The sequence below is a fragment of the Barbatula barbatula genome, assembly GCF_947034865.1.
Source record: "Barbatula barbatula genome assembly, chromosome: 4".
NCBI lineage: Eukaryota > Metazoa > Chordata > Actinopteri > Cypriniformes > Nemacheilidae > Barbatula > Barbatula barbatula.
In genome coordinates this window covers 3428797-3451459 of record NC_136768.1, presented here as the reverse complement: position 1 = coordinate 3451459, position 22663 = coordinate 3428797, and the positions used below count along the sequence as shown (strand labels likewise).

The following is a 22663-nucleotide window of genomic DNA, read 5'->3' as shown; positions in this document are numbered from 1 at the left end:
ATTTGAAAAGTGTGGTTCGAACCAGGACTCTTGGGAAGTAAAGACGAAGGTAACGCCCTTGAGCCACTGAATCTGAGCTGCTCAATTTTTTTTGTGAGGTCCTTGCGTTTTACACACTTAAGGAACATTTAAAAAGTGTGGTTCGAACCAGGACTCCTGGGAAGTGAAGACGAAGGTTACGCCCTTGAGCCACTGAATCTGTGCTGCTCAATTTTTTTTTGTAAGGTCCTTGCGTTTTACACACTTAGGGAACATTTGAAAAGTGTGGTTCGAACCAGGACTCCTGGGAAGTGAAGACGAAGGTAACGCCCTTGAGCCACTGACTCTGAGCTGCTCCAATTTTTTTTTTGTGAGGTCCTTGCGTTTTACACACTTAGGGAACATTTAAAAAGTGTGGTTCGAACCAGGACTCTTGGGAAGTAAAGACGAAGGTAACGCCCTTGAGCCACTGAATCCGAGCTGCTCAATTTTTTTTTGTAAGGTCCTTGCGTTTTACACACTTAAGGAACATTTAAAAAGTGTGGTTCGAACCAGGACTCTTGGGAAGTGAAGACGAAGGTAATGCCCTTGAGCCACTGAATCTGATCTGCTCAATTTTTTTTTGTAAGGTCCTTGCGTTTTACACACTTAAGGAACATTTAAAATGTGTGGTTCGAACCAGGACTCTTGGGAAGTAAAGACGAAGGTAACGCCCTTGAGCCACTGAATCCGAGCTGCTCAAATTTTTTTGTGAGGTCCTTGCGTTTTACACACTTAAGGAACATTTAAAAAGTGTGGTTCGAACCAGGACTCCTGGGAAGTAAAGGCGAAGGTAACGCCCTTGAGCCACTGAATCTGATCTGCTCAATTTTTCTTTTGTGAGGTCCTTGCGTTTTACACACTTAGGGAACATTTAAAAAGTGTGGTTCGAACCAGGACTCTTGGGAAGTGAAGACGAAGGTAACGCCCTTGAGCCACTGAATCCGAGCTGCTCAATTTTTTTTGTGAGGTCCTTGCGTTTTACACACTTAAGGAACATTTGAAAAGTGTGGTTCGAACCAGGACTCTTGGGAAGTAAAGACGAAGGTTACGCCCTTGAGCCACTGAATCTGAGCTGCTCAATTTTTTTTGTGAGGTCCTTGCGTTTTACACACTTAAGGAACATTTGAAAAGTGTGGTTCGAACCAGGACTCTTCGGAAGTAAAGACGAAGGTTACACCCTTGAGCCACTGAATCTGATCTGCTCAATTTTTTTTGTGAGGTCCTTGCGTTTTACACACTTAGGGAACATTTGAAAAGTGTGGTTCGAACCAGGACTCTTGGGAAGTGAAGACAAAGGTTTTTTTCTCCAATTTTGTGTTTTTGAGATTTAAACCCTGTAACTTTCCACACTGTCAGTGGCATACAGACAATTAACCTGGTTCAGCACCAACATTTTTTACATTTTGCATTCAAACCATAATAAACATCAAGCCACATCAGAAGCTCATTGGCTCAGAGGTACGAACACTGTAACTTTGGTAGGTGGTTGATGGTTCAAGGGTGGTTTGTTGGAGTTTGAGTGCTCTATTATTTGGAGTTGGATTTTATGGGTACTTTGTTTTAATTAATTGAGAACTGATGTGAACTATTGTATTGACTTAGTCTAACCTGAGATATGGGCTCCGTTCTCAGGACTACAAACAGAAAGTATACATATAATCATATAACAATGGAGGGTTATTTTCTACACAAAACCTTTTATTTGCAATATGCACTGGCTAAATGCAGTAGTGTGTTGTTGTGTGACAGGATACTTTGATACTAAAGACACATCACTACATTTGAGTAATATTTAATACTTAAAAAGTTGTTACTTTCTCAAACTCAGAGAGTTGAAGAATCTTTGAATTTAATTGTGTGACTAAGGCTTTTTTTGTTGAAGGTTTTATGTTGAACAAAGGGTTCAAACCTGTACAGCAATGATGAAACATTAGGCCATATAACATCCAAAACACACTGGCACAAAAACGTTTTAAAATAATTTTAATTCATTTAAAAATTTAAATAAATATTAACGCATGTAAAAAGCTCTTCAATGAAAACTACAACATTGCCCTTGTTTAAATGTGGAAAATTATAGAGTTGTAATGTTTCCATGGAAACTCTTTAATAAATTATATCATGTACAGATGATGACACACAAAACGTTAAACAATAAAATCATCCTTGCCCCGTCAGATTATAATTTTTAGGTACTTTAAATTGCAAGATTTTTTTTCAAGTCTTTCATATGATTTTTTTTCCCCAAACCAGGCTGTCACATCCATTAAGATGAAGAAAAGAACAACAAACAAAACACAGGCAGATAATCTGGAGGAAAAGCATCCTTTTTACAGACAGCATTCAGTCACTGCACAGGCCTTCATGTTACAGTGTCCTGACCGCTGTTCAGACTCCGGGTGGCTCCATCGGGTCTATGGCTTTCCAATATCCTATAGGTATGGGTTCAGATGTGTATGGGACATTAGCAAATGGAGGCATCTTTCGATCATCTTAGTTTTGGCAATCTTGCCCTTACAAAACTAACCCATTTTAACACATGTAAGCTTTTTAGATTTTCCCTCTGCTCATGGCTGTAATACTTTACCGGCCTCTCATTTACCTCCATAAAACAATGTAATGATGTAATGACTTACTTTTTTAAAAAAACATTTTATAACTTTATTTCGTACAAATCTATATAACCCCAAATTTTTGAAATCTTATTTACATGAAAAACTTTAAAATGGCTAACTGCCCACCCCAAGAAACATTTACAATTTTATTTTTTTATGCTTTTTTTCTAGAGAAAGTTTGTTTTGTCTTTACAATGTTTTTTCTTCTCAATCAAAGAGAACAACAATCAGCAAGAAACCAAATCAAAAAGGTCCACTTCCTTTACATTTTGTTTCAGGAAACACAAATTGCCAACCTGAACCTGTTTCCGCATTATCCCATGATGCCTTTTATTTAAAGGGGGCAAACAGAGAACAAAAGAAAAAGCAAAGGGGAGTAAATGAAGCTGTGTAACTGTCAGTCATTGCTGTCCTCACAGGTGTACTCATGAATGGGTAGGAGGGACACAGCTGGCAGAAAAAGTGAGAGGAACGCCGCCTCCCTCTAGTGGTGCGATTCGGCCTCATGAGGTATGAAGCTCACACGTTGCCATCTTCCGCGCAGCCTCCAACTGTGTAGCGGAACTCTTGAAGATTGGACACACCGTGGAAGTGCACGAAGGCCCCGGCCACCACAAAGACGTGGAATAGCTGATGGGAATGGAACTGGGAACAGAAAACGGGTACAAGTAAGAATTTGAGTAAATCAAAGGAGAGTACAGGACTACAGGTCTAAACATGTGACAAAATGAAGGCTCTTGGAAAGCTGAGTATTTAGTGAAGTATTTTTAGGACATTCTAGTAGAATACTGTTAAGGTAAATCAATCATAAACAATAATAATCTATTTAGGAGTCAGCAGTGACCCAAAACAAGTTTTTTTCAGATATCATTCATACAAATTTCATTAAGTCAAATCATTAGGTTCCGGTAGCTTCACATACTTGTGGAAAAGTGTTTGCAGAATTAGGTTGAAACTCACCCAGATATCACACTTGCCAGGAAAGAATCTCTCGGGGATCCGGGCAGCGTACAGACAGGCTCCGGTGATGTACAGGGTGGCCATGAGGAAGAGCCAGCCCATTTGGCCCATGGTGGTGGCTCTCAAGAACCCTTCTGAGATCATAAAGTGCAGCGTCGGGACGACACCGCTGAGCCCCAGACCTACAAATACACCTTTGGAGAGAACAAGGTGTGTATACATCACTGATTCCCTAGGTAGTAATCAGGTATTTTTGCAATTCATCCTCGTGTTTTAATTTGTGTAAATATACAAAAAAACTACACTTAGACCCATGTTCAACTGTCGATAGGATGGGGTCTTACCAGCTCTGACTGCGCGGTACTGAGGTGTGGCGAAGAAATCGCACTGAGAGACCGTGATGGCGGCGATCCCCAGTATACACACTATGATCAGGTAGATGAAACAGGGCTGAGGGGAGCAGTAGAACGAGTAATAAAGCCACGGCACAAAACTGCCCATGATCAGGAACGCAATGCCTGAATAGTCCAGTCTGCAGGGAATGACAAAATTGAATTTACATCACTGTGTATGTGTATGCTAAATATATTTTCTGGTAAACATTACTTAATATAACATATTACACATTATACCTTACAGTGACAAGTCTAGTAGTTATATATAACTACAATCAATTAATTATGTTAAAATAATATTCATTGTTAATATCTAAAATGCAAGCCAACATTTACTCCATAATATTTTACGTTTTGTTCCTCTTGGCGGTAATGCATATCGTCCTGGGTGTGTGTTTCAGGCTCTTACTTTGAGAAGACGCGTGACACCCCTTCAGAGTGGCAGTAGACCGTGTGGAAGAGCCAGGAGAAGGACAGGCAGAGAATGGCTCCCAGAAAAAACATGCCAATGACTATCTTCTCCTGGAACGGCGCCACAAATGACATATTGGGTCTGAACATGTACACGATGCCCAGACAGAGAAAGAACAGGCAACCTGTTGACACAAGTAACACACTGGTTACATATTTGTGTGTATTTATTTAAATAACGCCAACTGATACTATGTAAGGGTCGATTTATGTTGCTGCTGCATTTAAAGGTGGGGTTACAAATTGGCCACACCCTTTGGCATCACAATAAATAAATAAACTGCCTGCTATGAATTACATTTATAATCTCAAACTACGTTCCAACACATGCACCTATTACAAATGGTATTACACCATCATCAAATATCTGCTTTGTACGTTATAGCTCAGCTATTAACTGGATTTCAAAGAATCAATAACTACACAATAGTGTACCCTTACTACTCACTAAACCCAGCATGTTCTAAATAATTGTATCATGTTCAGCGTAAGGCCATCTATTTCAGTACACGTTTGCAGACTGTATATATATTTGTCCACTAGGTGGCACCACTCAACAGAGAATAAAGCAGTACAGCACATTCACTGATCAATCCTTTTGGGACATTTGTAATAACTAGCTGTAACTAAAACCAAAGATTATAGTATGTGCATGTCCCTATTTAAAAAAGTAAGTGGTGTGCGTGTGTGTATTTGTAGTACCTAAAAGATGGGTCCAAATGTTGCCTGTTTCTGTGTGGATTCTGAAGATGCTCTTGAAACATGCTCTAAAGGAGGGCATGGGTGGCCTGTGTCCGTGCAACAGGAAGTCATTATCCTTCAGCCAATCGGGAAGGACGTCATGTGGAATGACACGCCATCTACCTTCCCACATCTAAAAAAACCCAAATGTAAACACACCACACTGTAAGAGTTTAAAAACAACCCAGCAAAAAGGAAAGATGACAGGTTGCTCTCTAGCATGTCATTAGAGAGCTCAGGTCTACATCACTGGTTGATGCGAGTAAAGGCCTCTCATTAAACTACAGAAAGTCATACACTGTGTGGTGCGTGCGAGAGAGAGAGAAGCAAATGCAAACTACATGTTCAGTTTAAACAAAAGCACATAAACGCAGACGTAAATATGCAATCTCATGTTGTGAAATGTTTCATAATTCTCAACACCAGTGTTGCCCTCAAAGCACCCACATTTATGTCAACCTGTTTGGTTAAAGTTAATACCTTCGATATTCCTCTAGCTACCCAAATAACACTCCTGTTCTGTGAAATCTGAAAATATCTTGTCTGAGGTTGTTAGCACCACAGCTGTGCAAAAATATTTAGTATGCAAGCATACACAATGTGTCAATATTGATAATGTACCTTAACACAGATAAATGCAGCTTTTTTAAGGTAGCCATGTAAACCTTGTTCATTAGAAAACCAAATCAAACTAAAATAATTTGGTGTTTTACACATGTTAAAAATAAGAACAAAACCACATCTGGATTTTTGTTAACATGGTCACAAAAACCAGGCTGCCCAGTTCCTCTAAACCAGCTGTGGTCAAATTGCAGAGAAACAGATAACTCAGTGTTTCTAAAGAGTTTTCCGATTAAAACCACACAATCATACGAGTCACAGACACGACCACCTGATAACATCTGAGACTGCACTGTATTCATTAAGAGGTTTACATCTAACACTTCCTAGCAAATGACACGCTACTCTCCCTAAACCTAGAGAGGAGATCATACAAGAAGATTCCTAGCTACACGAAGACGTGCCTTTAAATAAATACACAACAATAAAACTAGGTCATGTATTCGATTGGTTCAACATAAGACGTGTCTTTCGGTCATCCATCAACATCCGTGTTTTCACAGGGAGCTTTCCTAAAAGTGCACTTTTTAAGCAGGCATACCTGAATGCTGATATTGAATGGCACTGATTGGATCTCGTGCTGTGTTTGCTCTCCAACAAAGCTTTGCTTCCTCCCAAGAGGGAGGGCAAAAAGGGAAGAAAGGGCCATTAACGGCAGGGACTCGAGAAGGGTAAAAAAACTCGAGCTACTTTATAAAGCACAGCATCGAAACGCATGGCATGCCACAAAGAGGCTGCCTTCGAGGAGGACTTCCTTTTCCCCTGCAATGTGCCTCTCAAGAAGATGGGCATCTGCTTTGGCAGGCTTGTGAATGATGCTGTCTGTGTTCTCTGGCACGGTCTCGCAGAGGCAGCTGTGAGCATTCAGGCCTGGGGTCAGGTGCGCTGATGTCTCTCACAACATATGGGCATGTATTTAATCTTGCTGTAGGACCCTACGCATGAAGACTCTTGACAAAACTTCTGTGTTTACTTCATATGAGGTCTCAGCTTTGAAATGAACTGATGCGTGTGTGTTTGTGCATGAGAGACGATCTGACCTTGTGCACGAATTCCTCCATCCTCTCCATGGCATGATGTGCCTGTAGCAGGAGACCTTCATCAGAGCTTCTCTCTTCCTCCTCCTCTTCTTCTTCGTCTCTGTCTGTCATTTCTTCTTTTTCTTTATGTAATGCTTTCCTTAAGGTAGGACACTGAAAACATACACAATAATACAGATTTTAGTTTCAAGAAATCATAAATTTTATACATCTCTTTTATTAGACAGTGCTCGCTCAATAATATCAAGTTTATCTGGCCAGGTGAGAGGTTTTGAATTTTACTTTAATAAAAGCCTAAAATTATCCATGGTTTTTCTATAGAGATACACCCATATATCAGACAATAATCTGTATCGGGCAGATATAACTTTGAATAATCAGCTATAAGTATCGGTAGAGAAATGTCTCTAAATTTGACACATGCCACAAAAGAAGTTAAATTTGGCACAATGTGAAAATTGTGTAAACTAATATACAGCAGGTGTACAATCATACCTTAGTGATTTACGTATAGATCATGTAAGCACCCTTTTGCTTAGAAAAGACATGACACGAGAATAACTTGTGATCGTTTGAGTTTAAGTTATACACGCACGCACGCACGCACACACACACACACGTGTCAGCCGTCTAGACACAACATTTTCAACATCATTTGATACATCACAGAATCTTTTGTAACAGTCTGTGGGTTGTCTGAACGGCTGTGTTAAGGAGGCCCTGTATAATTACACTAATTTAGGGTCATGTCCTGCAGACACCAATACGACTTCCCACAGGACGTGTTCTTGCGTTCAAAAACAGGTGTATCGAACAGAACACATAGGAAACCAAACAACAGGACAGGAAGTGTGTGTGTCAACCAACAATTAAACAAATAGCACTGACAGAATGCACAACCTGACAGACGTGTTAAATAGCCTAGATACCAATTACCTTTTATGACACGCAACACTTGTTAAAGATGGTTTCAAAAGTGGTGTTATTATGACGGCCACAGCTGTAGTACTTCAAAGAGTTTGTTTACAGACACAATTATTTTAATAGTCTGACCAATTCTATTACTTCACCTGATAATAAACTCAATCATAACCTATACGAAGTGTCATCTCCTCTCAAACACACAAATCAATGCAGTTTTGCTGAAACTTCAGTGTATGACCTTGCTTACGGCATGTTCTCGGCACTTTGTGTGTCGTAGGCAAAGCCCTGCTGACTCGTTTCAATTTATCTCTTTCTGCGCAGCGTGTTCCTATACCAACATTTAGTGCTATGTAGGGGGCATAAAGATCAGCCCCGGGCGTCTTATGTACTCTAACGTACAATATTTAGCCCATAGGGTGTGTGAGAAAACATCAGTAACTCTATCTGTTAACAGTGTGAGGGACATGTTGTCTCTCAGGTCCCTTCAAAAGCAATTTAAATGCATGCAGGCTTTCCCAGGACTGCCCGGATTGAATAAATAGTCGGCTTGGCCTCGTAGCAAATCTGGAGCAGGCGAAGTGTCCCAAACTGCAGTGCCCGAGATATAAAGGAAAAATCCAAAGTTGCAAAAGGCGAAAGTGTAAGGTATTGTTTCGGTCAACAAAATTCCCGTAAGCAGATCAGACTCGGCCAGCTCTACTAGCTTTTCGAATAAACTTCTCCCCTTTACTGAGAAACAGACATAACTGGAGTGCATCCTTAACAAAATACGGTATATGTTGCATAAATGACCTTAAAAGCGTCACTACCGGTGAACAACCAGCAGGGGTCGACCTGCAGCAAATCAAGGTCCATGTTAAAACCGAAATATAAACAAATGAGAGACAAAGACAACACTTTATTCACTCTTAGGTTATTAGGTCAAGTCAATGAAAACGCACCGCCTATAGACTTCATCATACAAAAAAATGTGTCTGATTTTGATTTAACGCTGCTTTGCTTCAAAGCAATACCATAAATAGACACGCTTTAGTGGTCTCGACATATTCAGCCTTGTGTTCAGTCATTCGACTAAATGTTGCTTAAGTTTTAAGTAGTGCGTGTCCGTGCACAACTCGTCACCACAATGGTAGGTTGTTGTGTGTGGTCGCCCGGGCATGGTTATGTTTATTGCTAGGTGGTTATAGCTCACATCCCTCCCTCAACGAGTCGTAAAACGAAGTCCAATCACATAACATGTACTACCTCCAGGGTGTCAGGTGAGTTACACTAAAGTTTAATACAAAAATAAAACATTTATGAAACACTAAGATCTGTTTGGCCCTGTATAAATCGAGACTATTGACACTAAAGGCTATACTGAATGTGTCTCAGTGATCAACCAGTGCATTCTGGTATAAAATTTAAGATTTTAAAAGAACAATGTATTTTCAACAGACATACTGTTTCTCTCAGAATCTGGGGGACAAACGTACGAGCAAAGGTGTCACGGTTTAAAAGTTTGGCCGTCTAACAGCGCGAGTGTCTCTCTTGTCATAATGAAGCGCGGAGGAGGTACAGCACTAGATCTATAATGCATGAATAACCGACATCCCATGACAACACTCAATAGGAGTAAGTGTGTGTGTCTCCATAATTCGTGTATAATTTATTGCGTTTCATCTAACTGTGTTTAACCCACACGTTTCCATAAACGTGTGAATGTGTGTAGGAGACGGAACAGGTACTTTACACCGGAATAAAGCCAGGATACAGTTCTCACTTGACTAGAAAGAAACCAGTGAATCAAATTGGTCATTTACACACTCCTAAAGCATGCCAATGTCTGTGTGTGTTTATGTGTGATAGAGAGAGATGAATCATCAATAATTTCAGTCATTGTGTGATGCTGTTTCGGGGACATGCTGTAGTTGAGTCCCCAGTTTAAACTCAGAAGGGCCTGAAAGAAATTGGACAATCTACCCTCTGTGCTACTGTTCAGACAGAAAAAGACAGACAAAAATAGATTTTTCTAAATAAGTTAGCATCTGTTTCAACTGAAGGTACTTCTAAATGATCATTGATTTGATTTAGATTATTGGACAAAGTTGTGAGAAATCTAGTGTGGAAATATGTGAAGAGATTCCTTTGTGTCCTTTAAAAAAATATCTTTCCCCTCTTAAACCACACAGAAAGCCTCTAGGTAACATTGTTTATACTAAATACAACACTAGACTGAATTATTTAATCTAGGTAATGGCATAAAGCTTTAAAATATGAATATGAGACAGGGCATATAAGCACATGCTCAGTTATTTTTATCATCTTAAGTGACTAGACAAATACAAAAAGGCAAAACATTAAAAGCAAAACATTTTAAACAAGCCTGCAAACACACAGATTTAAAAGACACCCTGTAAAGCCATGAGATTAGTCAAAATGACAAATACATTTGATATCGTGAGCAACGCAAGCACATTAAAATGAACTGGAGACGGTCTCTAGCCGGAGAACTTTAATCAATATAAACACGCTTCTGGGCTAAATGACATGCGAGATGTAATTAACTTTCTATGCACTAGGATTGGTCGGATGAAACGACCCCTTCTAAGACCACCAGGAACTATAATCGCTTTCTTTCTAGAGAGAAAAAAAGCAGTTTGCTTGTCTTGCAGGGACACAGCTGGGACGGTTTTTGTGTAAAGGATGAGGGGACTATAAACACAGAAAGCACCACCTATACACCACATTAAACAACCGTACGTTTATTACAGACCATAATAGAGAAATGAAAGAAAACCAACACAAGGATATATCGCAAAACGTCACTGTAACATTGTTGTGAAGTACTTCTACTCTTCGTTGTGTTCATTCGAGCTGAAATAATACGCAGCCGGTCTGATTTGCTGGCTTTAGGATGACTCATCTGTAATGCCCAAGCCACCTGCTATCCCACAACACTGCCAACATCTTACAAGCTTTGTTTCAGTGCTGTTTACCTTTACAAGAGACAATACGAATAAATATGGCAAAAAAACACGCATGATAAGGATATATGAACACCAACAACTGTGCATAAGCTTTGCTTATAGCAAAACACACATTTATTTTCGTCAATATGTGAACAAAGCACACTGAATGCTGACATTTCACAAAACCAAGAATAGAAGTCAGTTTTAGGTGACATGACTGCTTTAAGTAAACAAACAAGAATGTTTTCATTATATTATCAAACAAAGTGGACAACAAACACTCAGTCAAACAAACACTAACAGGACGTCTGCAGGGCTCTTTCAGCTCGGGGGGTCTTGTATGAAATTAGTGAGGGGACGGCTGCGGGTCACATTGTATTCCATCCTACGTCTTGAAGTCAGATTGGAACCAGAGCAACTGCATCATGTGCGAGCTACCGGAGAAGGCCTGAACAGGACTCAAATATCCTGTATCCCAAAAAACACTAAAAAAGAAGCATCTACACTAGTGCTCGGATTTTACAGAGGGTTTTAGAACAACCCATACATGAATCATTATTACTTTGTACTTAACCCAAAAACTTCCTCTTTAAAAGCAAAATTGTGCTTTCCCAAAATCACAGAATACCTCATGCAAACTGAAACCAACAAATTGCTTTGATGCATCTGTGGTCATTCAAGAGATAAAAAACATGTTTTTCCTTTAGCACGCATTTATTTATTGCTTGATGTTTCACCATGTCATCCCAGGGTTACATTAGGACACATTGCAAAAGGTTTATCTGAGCATATGCTATCTTTATATGACCTCATCAATCGACACAGTATCAACTTGGCAACATCTCCGAACCCGAGCTAAGTACTGTCAAAACATTTACACCAAGAATCCCGGCACATCGTAAGGATTAAAATAAGCACCGCGCTCCCCGGGGTAACTCTGAAAGACAGAGACGCACGTGTTCATTGATAAATAACAGCAGTAGAGGTTTGACAAGGCAGCATGGGTTGGGTAGGGATACGGAAAGTCGGGAACATCCTGTAGCTGGCCTCTGGAATGGCATGCCCGCTGTGGGAGAGACATGTCTCGTTGAGTACACTTCACAGGCAAACTGCCTGCGTCTCAGATATCTGTCAGAACATTTAGATCTTTGCAAAGGTATTGTTTGATCAAACTAAGCAGCGGTTTTATTCCAGCCAAGATTGCATGTGTACCCCAGGACCTGTGGCTGAGCAGACTAAACTAAACAGAACTGCAAAACGTACAGTATAAACTCCAGAAATTCTTAACAAACATGTTCTCAGATTACACACAAACGATCTGTCACAAGCAAACTATAATCCAGTCGAACGGGTTTGCCCCTCAGCATTTCCATATAATCTCTTAAACAAATTTTAAGATACAACAGCAAAACATGACGTCATGGGGTGTACGCAAAACAATTTCTTCACAAGTGTGAGATATAAGCCAATCTAAGTGAGTCAAAGGTTACCTGATATACAGTGACCGTGTTGTTTATTCAGGCATATACAGTGTACACACACACACAGCCAAATGTGCAAACACACAAATGTATTTTATCTGCTATCTTTGACCTCCTTATTGCAGCACTTCATTTCATAAGGGTCCCACTAAAGCCTTATTAAAGCTAACCTTTTACTTTTAGACACCCGTCATGGCAGACTGTCACTCAAAATTTATATTTTGTGAATGCACAAACTTTCCTCTCCGTTTGTTTTTGATCCTCTCCCTTCCACAATCACATGTTCGATGTTGTCGAACCAGTTTCTTTCTCAATTTATGAAATGACCTTTATACAGACTAACCTCAGCACCACGAATCTGACTTGCGCATGTGACATTGATCATTTCAAACACGAACCTTTATACAACATAGCCCTGACTGGACTAGCTTTAAATTTGTTACAGAGTTCCAGAAAAGTTCAACTGTTGGTAACTTTGCCGAACTGTTTTCGAGCTTCTTTGTAGAAGCTAAAAATAAGAGCGAATAAACCACACGGACACAAACAACTACTCTTAATAAAATAATTATGAGGTTCTTGGTTGAAAAATGTACTACTATACCAGATAGACTTCTAGTACCGCTGTTACCACAAAAAAAAAACATTTGCTTAAGTGTGCACAGACGAACATCTATGATACAAATATTTAATGTGAATTCAAAAAAATATCATTATTCTTATCCTAATAATATAACCTGAACTATAACATTTTTATATATATTTATTCTGTGTTAGGGTTATTTGTATGCACCATGGGTCTGAGAGTAACGCAATTCCAATCCTCTATATGCATGTACTGTACATGTGGCAGAATTGACAATAAAGCAGACTTTGACTAACCCACTTTTACAGGTCTGTTTACACAAGCATAGGGTTTTTAGATAACACTTTGATAAGCAGAAGAAAGGCTCGACATACACCGCTGCAGTCAAAATGTAAATCATATAGACCACTGGAAAATGTAAACACCGTCTAGAAGCACTTCCGATTTCATTTCCTTTTACTTTTTTTAATCCTACATAGAATTCAATTTTAAGACATTCGTTAACAACATTCATTTTTCGATTCAGTTATATATGCTCTTCTGGTTGTATTCTGTTCAAACATTTAGTTCGGTTATGTCAAACAAATGAAACAGGAAGTTCTTCAGGATCAGCATTGTTGACATTTTCCGAAAATGTCTGTACTAATCCATAAGAAATAATACATAAAGTAACGGATACAAGTTTCCGTCACACAGTCATGTATTTGTGTAAAAACAGTCCTAATAAACTCTGTTAACATACACTTTCACATTTTAAAACTCCGTATTCTTGCCCATATGTACATATGCTCATTCCGAGCCCAGAATCAGCCGTTTGCTCCATTGTGTTAAACACGCTATTGTTCCAACTGCATGTCAAAAGCTGGTAAAGACAATTCTTAAGCACAATGCTGATGGCATGAGACGCTCATATAAACAAACTTGACACACTATAACGGCCAGAAAATTAAAAGAACAGATGGACCGCATAGACAGTCATGTGGAAACTGCTCTGTATTACATTTACTAAACACAAAGAACCACTAACGTGGGCTTTACAAAACACCATCAATGCACAAAGGTGAACCTTACACCTGGTCATGTGAACCAACACAATGATGGCACACTCTGGGGAAAAGCCTTCATTCCCGTTTTCCAGGCATGCTCACACGCCACAATCTCCCCTGTGTATAAGAAAGATATCAAGTCCAATTATACATTCATTATGTCTCAATTCAATGCAAAACAATGGTGTGCAGAACATTCTTAACAGTGTCCGCCATCAACACGATGCTAGTAAACAGCACCCAGTGTCTATTACTGCATTCTGAGGCCTGTATAATGTTTCATGAGCCTGGCGTTGTTGCCGTGGATCTACCTTAAACCAGAAAAGCAAGTTGGGTGTCTGCTCCGTCTCAATGGCCTGAGGCAGTTTTACACCTGTCTCACCTGACCATGCCACACTAGCACGCGGCTCACAATGACTCGCATTGTGTAACATGACTCGGATAGTGTTTGTGAGTGTGTTTGAGTGTGGATTGAAAATAACAGAATGATTTCAAAAGAAATAGCTGGAAAATACTCTCGGCATCAATTCTCACTTGCGCAAATTATCTATGAGAACCTTTTCTATCATCTCTGCAGTTCCGCGTTTGCGCAGACTCCGTCGAGACCAACACTGCTGAATCTGTCTATATTGGACTACGGAGAGTAATTACACCCTACCAAACAAATACAACTCAACTTTGTGATCCCCATGCAGTACTGCTATATAGTAGAAACCCAGCAAACCTTGAATGATGGATATGTTTGACTCCAGGGCTGCAACGCACCGAGACGCAAAACATAGTGTGCAATCATTGCAAAGGATTACACTCAGCATTCATTAATAGTTCATTCGCTTTTATAAACAGTCCATTGAGTTTTCAAGTAAATGCACTTGCACCATTTAGTGAGAATTATTTATGAGCACTTACTATTAGATACTTAAGTTCCAATAAACGCACTTTAATGTGGCAGAAATATAGGTTTCTTTGTGTTTTGCTGTATATATAAAATGTAAATTTGCTGTAAATTAAAAAAACTAAAAACACTTTCTTTTTACCATTTTAAAACAAATGATCTAACCTACAAACATTAAAAACCATTAAAATGAGAAACCATTGAATAATAGTTTACCAAGTGAATTTATATTATAGAACATTGTTCACAGAAAATAAAACAACATTTTTGTGTAAGATCAGTAGTAAAACTGCTATCGTGTGGCACTCACCCCATTCTTTGCATGGCCGTCTGATCTGTGGTCTGTGGAGGGACTCATGGAGTCCTGGTTGTCTGAGGTGGATGTGTGAGTGGGTTCTCGGTGTCTCAGGACGAAGGCCTTGGCCTCGTCCACCTTCACCTCCCCACCGTCCAGCTTGTTCCTGTTGCTTTTAGCCGTTGCTGAATGTTAAACCCCACAGGACCCTTAACTCCAAAACTGGCCTCCGTGGATTTACGACAGAACACTCGAATCTATTGCACCTGTTAATGATATAAAGAAAAATATCAAAGACTGAGGAGCATTAGCAATCTTTAAATAATTATAAAAATTTATCAGAATAGATATGATTATTATGTTAAAAGCAATTCATTGCCAGTCTATCTGCCTGACTAAGTATAACTATGGTCCAGCTAAAAACTTCAGCTATTATGGTATTAAGGACAAAATGCCACAAATGTCAGTGTCACATTGACAAGGCATAAAAGAGGCAAAGCAGATAATCTTGAGACCAGAGAAATAGCAGCTCGATGTCCTTTTGAATGGCTAATATACAGTAACTCTACACCACCTTATAAAATAAACATATCTTCTCAGCATTACACTACAGAACATCTAAAAGCATACTGTATATTACAAAACCGCTTCACAAATCACCACAAAACTACTAATCTGCTTTATTGCAACGCTTAGATGACACAAGAGTAACAGGTCAATAACTTTTCTATAAATGGCATTTTCTAAACTCAATGAAGCAGACATCTTGTGATAAATGCGTTTTTTTAACAGGTTTGAAATCTGGTTATTCAATAAAACTGCCTATTTATTTTGTACACAGAAGGTTTTGTTCAAGGTCCCAATCTACACACACACACACACTCAGAACTCTGTTTTCCAGACGGCTAAAATATAAATTTGGACACGCAAAGTTGCCAAAATCAAATGTCGCCACTACTGAAATTAAAGGAGTCACGCAGGGTCCAACCAACGTTAACGCGTGTACATGGTGATGATGTCACAAACATGCTTATTAGCATGTAACATCAGTTTGCACCATAGTAAAGGGTAAAAATGTATTATGACCCGCCAAAATGACAGAGAAAGTGTCTATCGTAACCTCTGTGCCGAATACGAAAAACTGGCAACTGGAATGTGACTCACTCAGCCATCCATTACATTATATTTTTTATAAACAAACATTGTTTATTACATAATTACTGTAAAATATAACAAAATTCAAAAAATATTACAAAAGGCAACATCTATAGTATGAATTTAACTGAAAAAAGGTTAACTTGATCAGAGAGCTTACATATATTATATAAAGCATCGGAATCGGTGTCGGCTGATCGCAATGACAAGAAATCGGTACTCAGCATAGGCTGCAAAAATCCTGATCGGAGCATCCCTACTTCAAACCCATTCCAGAAAGCTAATCTTGTCGGAAGGCTTAAGAATTCATTGATAAAAGAGATCGTTTTAACAAGGCTAATCAGCAAACAGCTGATCAGCACAACCCTGACAAAGTGGAGATTAGACTGGTTATTACGACACATCCATATCATTTGACCAATAACTGCGAATAAGCCTTCTTCTATAACCACTTTGCCAGCCTGAAGAGAGTTTAATTTGAGTTGGTATCAGCTGGAACCCTTGAACAGTGCCAAGTTTGTATTAGTGAGAATCTTCACAACCACAGCTGCAAAACCGATAGCATCCGTCCGCTCAGAGTTTCACTTCTTTTGTAAATGAAGTGTGCCAACAGCTTTGGGTTCACAAGACAGGAAATACGATTCAGCTAGAAATTTTAATTACACGATGTTCAATGTCCAATTTGAAATCTGCAAACATGCAGATCTCCTAGTTTTAAAAGGGCACAATCGGGCCCACGTCTCAGGTTCAGCACGCCTCTGGTGTCGCATCCACTGCTTGGGTATAATGTTACTAGGTTAAAGCGTGAACACACGGGCACGGAAAACTGACCCCACTTGCTCGCTTTGCCTGATGCGCAGTTGCGCACAGTGTTGTTGCCGACCAGAAAGACGATACAGTTTGGATGTCACTTTACATGGCTCCAGAGAGAGCGAGAAAGGAGCCGACTAGCCATTATCGGTTCACTATCAGCTCATTAAGTTCACTATAAACAAACTTCTAATGATCTTCAAGGGGTCCGGTGTCCTTTAACTCCAACGCTAGTTTCACATTCGCATGTAAACACAGCATGAAATTACTTTTGCGGGCGCACGGTTTGGAAATAATGTGACACAAAGCAAGTGTTCCTACGTGCAAACACAAACTTGTAATGATCTGACTACCGCAGAAGCAGGCAGTCGATATCCTTTGCGTGACTCAGTCTCGATTTTTCAAAAATCTAAAACAAAAAAAATCAATTGAGACACAGGTCGGCAAAACGGCTTACTAGGGGAGTACCGGGAAACCTGAACGAAATGGCATTTTAAATAGATTTCCCTTTGCACCTAAAACAGCTGACATGCTACTTGCTGACTTTTCTGTGTTTTCATGGCTTGACTGTCACAGCTAGAGTCCGTCAGCCATTCCTTTACCGCAGAGACAAATTTCAATCCCAGTTCTTGTTTTTCACGCTGTACTGCGTGAAGTGTCAAAACGCATCTTGAAGGGAAAGCAACTGAGCACCACACTATAAACATCTCGCACTTCTCATACCGGCAACAGGTCAGAAATAACAGCAATAATAATCCATTATGCCTAATAGGGGCCAAGTGTTTAGATTTTGTTTGCCAAAACACTTTCACGTTCATAAGACAGTGGTTTGTGTCAACAATAAAAACTGTAATGTTCCGTTTGGGCCAGCAACAGCGGTCAGAGGATTAGGGGATGTTTATTAAACCATTTCGTTTTATTTAACTAAGGGGGTCAAGAGATGTTGTTGACATAATGCCATCAAAATAATTTAGCCACAAGAGGTTAATCTATTGTGCACAGTGAATAATTGATATTTAACTTATTAAAAATAACATCAATAAAACTTCCTCTATCACCATCTTATTCTGTACTTAAATACTCAGGCAAAGCGCACATCCCCACTTCAATTGCACGTGTCTTTTCGAAACCTCGACAGGCATGACGAAAAGTGAATGCTTTATGGGGCCAACAGGAAGAATGGTAATCAAAATAAGTGGAATAGGGAGTAACATCAAGTACCCATCTGTGTCGTCTGTAGTGGTCTCCCTACTTACGAAAACAAAGACAACTTGACCATGGTTGTCCTTTGCAGCATCAGCCTTTGTTCGAGTGTAAGCAATGAGGAAATGAATCACACTTACATTCTAATTCACTAACAGCAGCGATTGATTCTACAGACACTTGCGCAGGACAACAGCCAACCACAAACCAACACAGATGGACAAACCCAAAGCTTGTGAGCCATACAGGACATCGATTTTTGTCGCTGTACACTACTTTCACCACGTGTGTTGTTTAAATGACCAACTCAATTGGACTGACAAATATAAGCATTATGCCTGACATGCGTAAAGCTATACTGGACCCACCTCTCGGTTTACAGAAGGTCACACACCGACAGATTGAAAACAGGAGTGGGGATTCGTGGAACTGCAGCACAACTTTTCATGTCTGACAGCAGCTGAATCTCAGGACTGTCGCAGAGCTGTGCCAGCACAGTGAATGACGCATACGACGATGACACACGTGTTGCTCACTAGGATCGTGTGTAACATTGGTTTCAGGGAATTGCATTCATGGTAATATCTAGTGCTGGGCGGTATGCCCATACCTTTATATAACGGTATTTTCCAGATTCGTACTGGTTTCCGGTACATGGCGGTATTCTTTTTTTTCACATTTTCTACTGAATGAGAAATAAAATACTGGAGTTGATTGACTTAAAAGCCCTTTTATAAAGCCACGGTGAGCTAATAATGCCACATTAGTATTATACAGGTCTGTAAGTCGTACAAAATGATGATGTTTATAAAAAGGTGGCACTCATGATGAAGTGAAGGAATCAGGATGCATGCAAATTTCACAGCCAACTTGTAACTACACAATGTAAAAATTCTTTACCTATAATAATAGCAAAGCTAAATTGCAAACATAATATTTAAGCAAATAAATAGATAAAAACCTTGAAATTAACTTTTACCTTTGTAGCACCATATCTATTGGTATCACTGGTGCTCCTAACTTCAAGAGAATGTGCACCTTTCTGAAAATTAATACCATCTGTCTGAATAGTTGAATACAAAATAGTAACAATTTTGCCATTAATAAATGCATTGTTTAAGCTACATACACCGGTACTGCGGTATATTAAAAATAACTTTTGACGCAATAAAGTCTGTCAATTCTCAAGACTCAAATATGTGACATTTCTTCACTGCACCTCTAGACAAACTCAATTCTATAATGTTTCAATTGTTTGTGATCACTGGCCTCTTTATAGTTATACCATTCACAGAGTTTTCTCTACAATTGTTTTAGGTTTGGAATAACAAAGTCTCTTAAAAAATTATTCAGTTGACTTTTACTTATGACTTTAACAGGGCTGAAAATCTGGTTTCCCTGAAGAGATCTTTCGCGGGGGAAACAAGGACATCTTTGTGTTTTGAATAGGCTAAAACTGAAATATACATTGTGTTCAGCAACACCTTGTAACAACATTCCAAAAGCAGAAGTAGCTGGTGCTAACCCCACAAGACATATAAATACCTGGCAGCATATCTGATTTTACGGATAATCATGGACAAAAAAAAGTAGCGAGAGAACAGAGAAACCCAAACAAAAACAGCTGCTGGAGCCAGTCATTGGGTGTGTAGGACATGTGACCAGCTAAGAGAACAAGCAGAGGGGTTAGAGGTGCCTTTGTGTGCCGTCTGTATGTCATGAGACCAGAGCTGACCACCAGCACTGCTGACTTTGCTCAGAGTGGAAAAGGCCCTTTGTGAGTAGGTCACAAAGAAAACCCCAACCACTCATCTACAGAGAAACGGCACAACACGGATTGATATTCAATTGAATTACCCAGAAATACACATGTTCAACCAGAGCAAAATCTCCATCCATGCACGACCGTCTGGCGTTGTATTTTAAAGTCACAAGGCGGAAAGGGGTTAACTTGTCCTTCACACTCATACACATAGCATTCGGTCAAACGCTCCATTTGCTTGACGCAGGCCTTAAGCACATGTCAACCACAGTGGCCAAGGTCAAAGTGTAAACATAGCCTAAACCTCACATTTATGATCTAAAGAAATTATGGTGTCCGAATGAATAGACGAAGTAAAATGACAAGGATAACGGAGCAGGTTCCCAGTACATTTTCTACACAAACGGCATGAGCCACATAGGAGTCTATCGTCTTGGCAACATCATCTCACCTTGCTCAGGATTATGGGAAGTGAGGAATGACATGCTGATGTGGAGCACAGTAAACAGTCACACATTCCTATCACAAACGAAAGCAATGATTTGCGATGAATCAATAAGAGAGTCAACCTCGCTTTTCAGTAGTTCAGGATTATAACCTTTTCGTTTACAAGATTATTATAATATTATTATAAGGTGCCTGCTGACACTGAAGAAAAACATTCAGGTTGACTCATGCTTTATTACGGATATTTCCACTTATTTAAATCAATTGTCTACCTGTCTTAACATTGGACCAACAGCCTTTACCGGTAAACAAACGTAATAATAGCGTCGCTTGCCTAAACTACTTTTTTATAATAAATTATTTCTCAAAACAGCTATTTACCCTCAATTGATACATGCAAAGCAACTCAAAGCTAAACAGAGAACCAAAACAAAAACAAAAATGGCACCATTAAGCTTTAAAAACAACTCATAATATTTAACATGATGACAAAATATTTTTGCTTTTGCACGCAAATGTTTATTTTATGTCAAAGCAGAAGATAAACATTTCTGCATAACAGTCACTATACTGGTTTGTAAAACAATAAACAAAAAGTTTACATCTACGCTGTGCCGGTTTTACTCTTGTCTGTATGAAAACACTTTTAATTGTGTAAAATGTCGTTGTGATGTCATCTATATCCATACCAAAAAACTTTAAAATCTCAAGGCAGGTGTATATCTGAAAGGTGCGCACACCTGATGTGCATTGATCACTGATGAGAGGGAAGCAAATGGTGCCTTTCACTATCCTGATGCACGGAAAAGCCTACATGAAATGGCAAGTGTTTGGTCTAAGACGCTTACCTGGTGGCAGGCAGCTTTGACAAGCACAAGTGCTATTTATAACTCACGAGGCACTGTTTAGGGGCCCTGACAAAATACCCCCCAAAAAAAGCTAATGCACCCTGTGGTAAGAGAGTTGAGCAATGTGCCATTTTTAAGTGCTCCATAATCTCAGTGTTGAAAGTTATCTGGAATAACTAGAAATACAACTAGCAGGTGGAGGCTTGATATCACTTGACAACTAATTTATTCCAAGCTATAAGCCCCATGCATCATAATGTACCACTAGGTCTCCTCTTAACACAAAAACACAGACAGCTGGGGATGGTTTTAAAAGAAATTATGTCTGCTGTCGTAATCAAAACATCATTAGGCAGCAATAAAACAATCAAGTCAATCTAAAACTATGTAATCCAACAGATCACATGTGGATCTGTCAATAAAGGCATTTGACCTCTACCGGTTCGGTGCGAGTTACAATAAAGCTGGTTTGTTTACAACCCGATCATGCACAATATACTTTGTTGTCATTTCTCAAGAAATATCAACAACTCAGAACCCGTCAGGACTACACAATTATTTTGTCCGAGCGTATAGAAGTTAGAAAAATACAGGTCAAAAAACAAACAAAAGCCCCTGTAACGTTAGTGGGTCACAGTAAGCCTCAAAAGACCCGCACAAACAAGTATTAAAGTGAATAATACACATGGCTTTGCTAGCCTTAGTGTTTTCACGTCTAACGTGAATTTACGAGATTTCAGATATAAAAATACAACAAAACGACGGTGTCTTAAATCGTTCAAAAACAACATTATTTTCAGAAAGATCTGGAAACACAACAGACGAACCGATTCAGTAGCGACGGCGCTAGTAAGCTAGCGACACCGAGACAAACAACTTAATTAGCCAAAACATATAGCAAGTTTCTCGTCGTAAACGCGTTTAAAAACACCCTGGCGACAACGTGTGCGTTTCGGGTGGGAGGATTAAGTTACCTGTTAATGTCAGCGGCGAGCCGTTGTTTTGTTTGAGTCTGTTGTTCGGAGTGTTGTTGGGGATCCAGTGGACTGACTGACTCGACCTGGCTGGATTTTCTGGATGTAGTAGTTGCGTTCCGATGTGACGCCCCTCGCGTGAGGACAGCGCGTCCAATCGGTAAACGCCGATTGCGCCACGTGATGCTTCAGGATCAACGGGTTTGACGGGATATGTAGTCGTTTGCTACTTATGAAACGCGTGGTCTCGTTTTTATTTTATGATCTCTTTCATTTAATATTTAATAAGATATGGTTGTTTATAAAATAACTTCTTACACATACTTTGTAAACACGGACTGAAGAGGAAAAGCTATCATTTTTACATTTATTTACACTTATCAATCATATTTGGAAATTGACTCATTCTGAAGCTATGTTTGTTA

The 22663-nt window shown here is 39.4% G+C and overlaps 1 protein-coding gene across 1 annotated transcript; it reads right to left on the bottom strand.

Annotated features, from left to right (window-relative positions):
• Positions 1 to 1989: 1989 nt before the first annotated feature.
• Positions 1990 to 22428, bottom strand: adipor2 (adiponectin receptor 2). Its single transcript, XM_079455270.1, has 8 exons — positions 22239 to 22428; positions 15055 to 15305; positions 6865 to 7017; positions 5165 to 5336; positions 4401 to 4587; positions 3941 to 4128; positions 3597 to 3790; positions 1990 to 3281 (listed from the first exon to the last, which is right to left on the bottom strand). The coding sequence occupies exons 2-8, from the start codon at positions 15100 to 15102 to the stop codon at positions 3156 to 3158; spliced, it is 1068 nt and encodes a 355-aa protein (XP_079311396.1). The 5' UTR covers positions 15103 to 15305; positions 22239 to 22428; the 3' UTR covers positions 1990 to 3155.
• Positions 22429 to 22663: the final 235 nt, after the last annotated feature.

What these genes read in the sequence shown, in the direction of transcription:
- adipor2 (XM_079455270.1), bottom strand. Translation starts at nt 15,102, where the DNA reads ATGAGTCCCTCCACAGACCACAGATCAGACGGCCATGCAAAGAATGGG. An exon ending in ACGGCCATGCAAAGAATGGG is followed by an intron (nt 7,018 to 15,054) that starts GTGAGTGCCACA and finishes GTATGTTTTCAG; the next exon opens with TGTCCTACCTTAAGGAAAGC. An exon ending in GTACCGCGCAGTCAGAGCTG is followed by an intron (nt 3,791 to 3,940) that starts GTAAGACCCCAT and finishes TTCTCTCCAAAG; the next exon opens with GTGTATTTGTAGGTCTGGGG.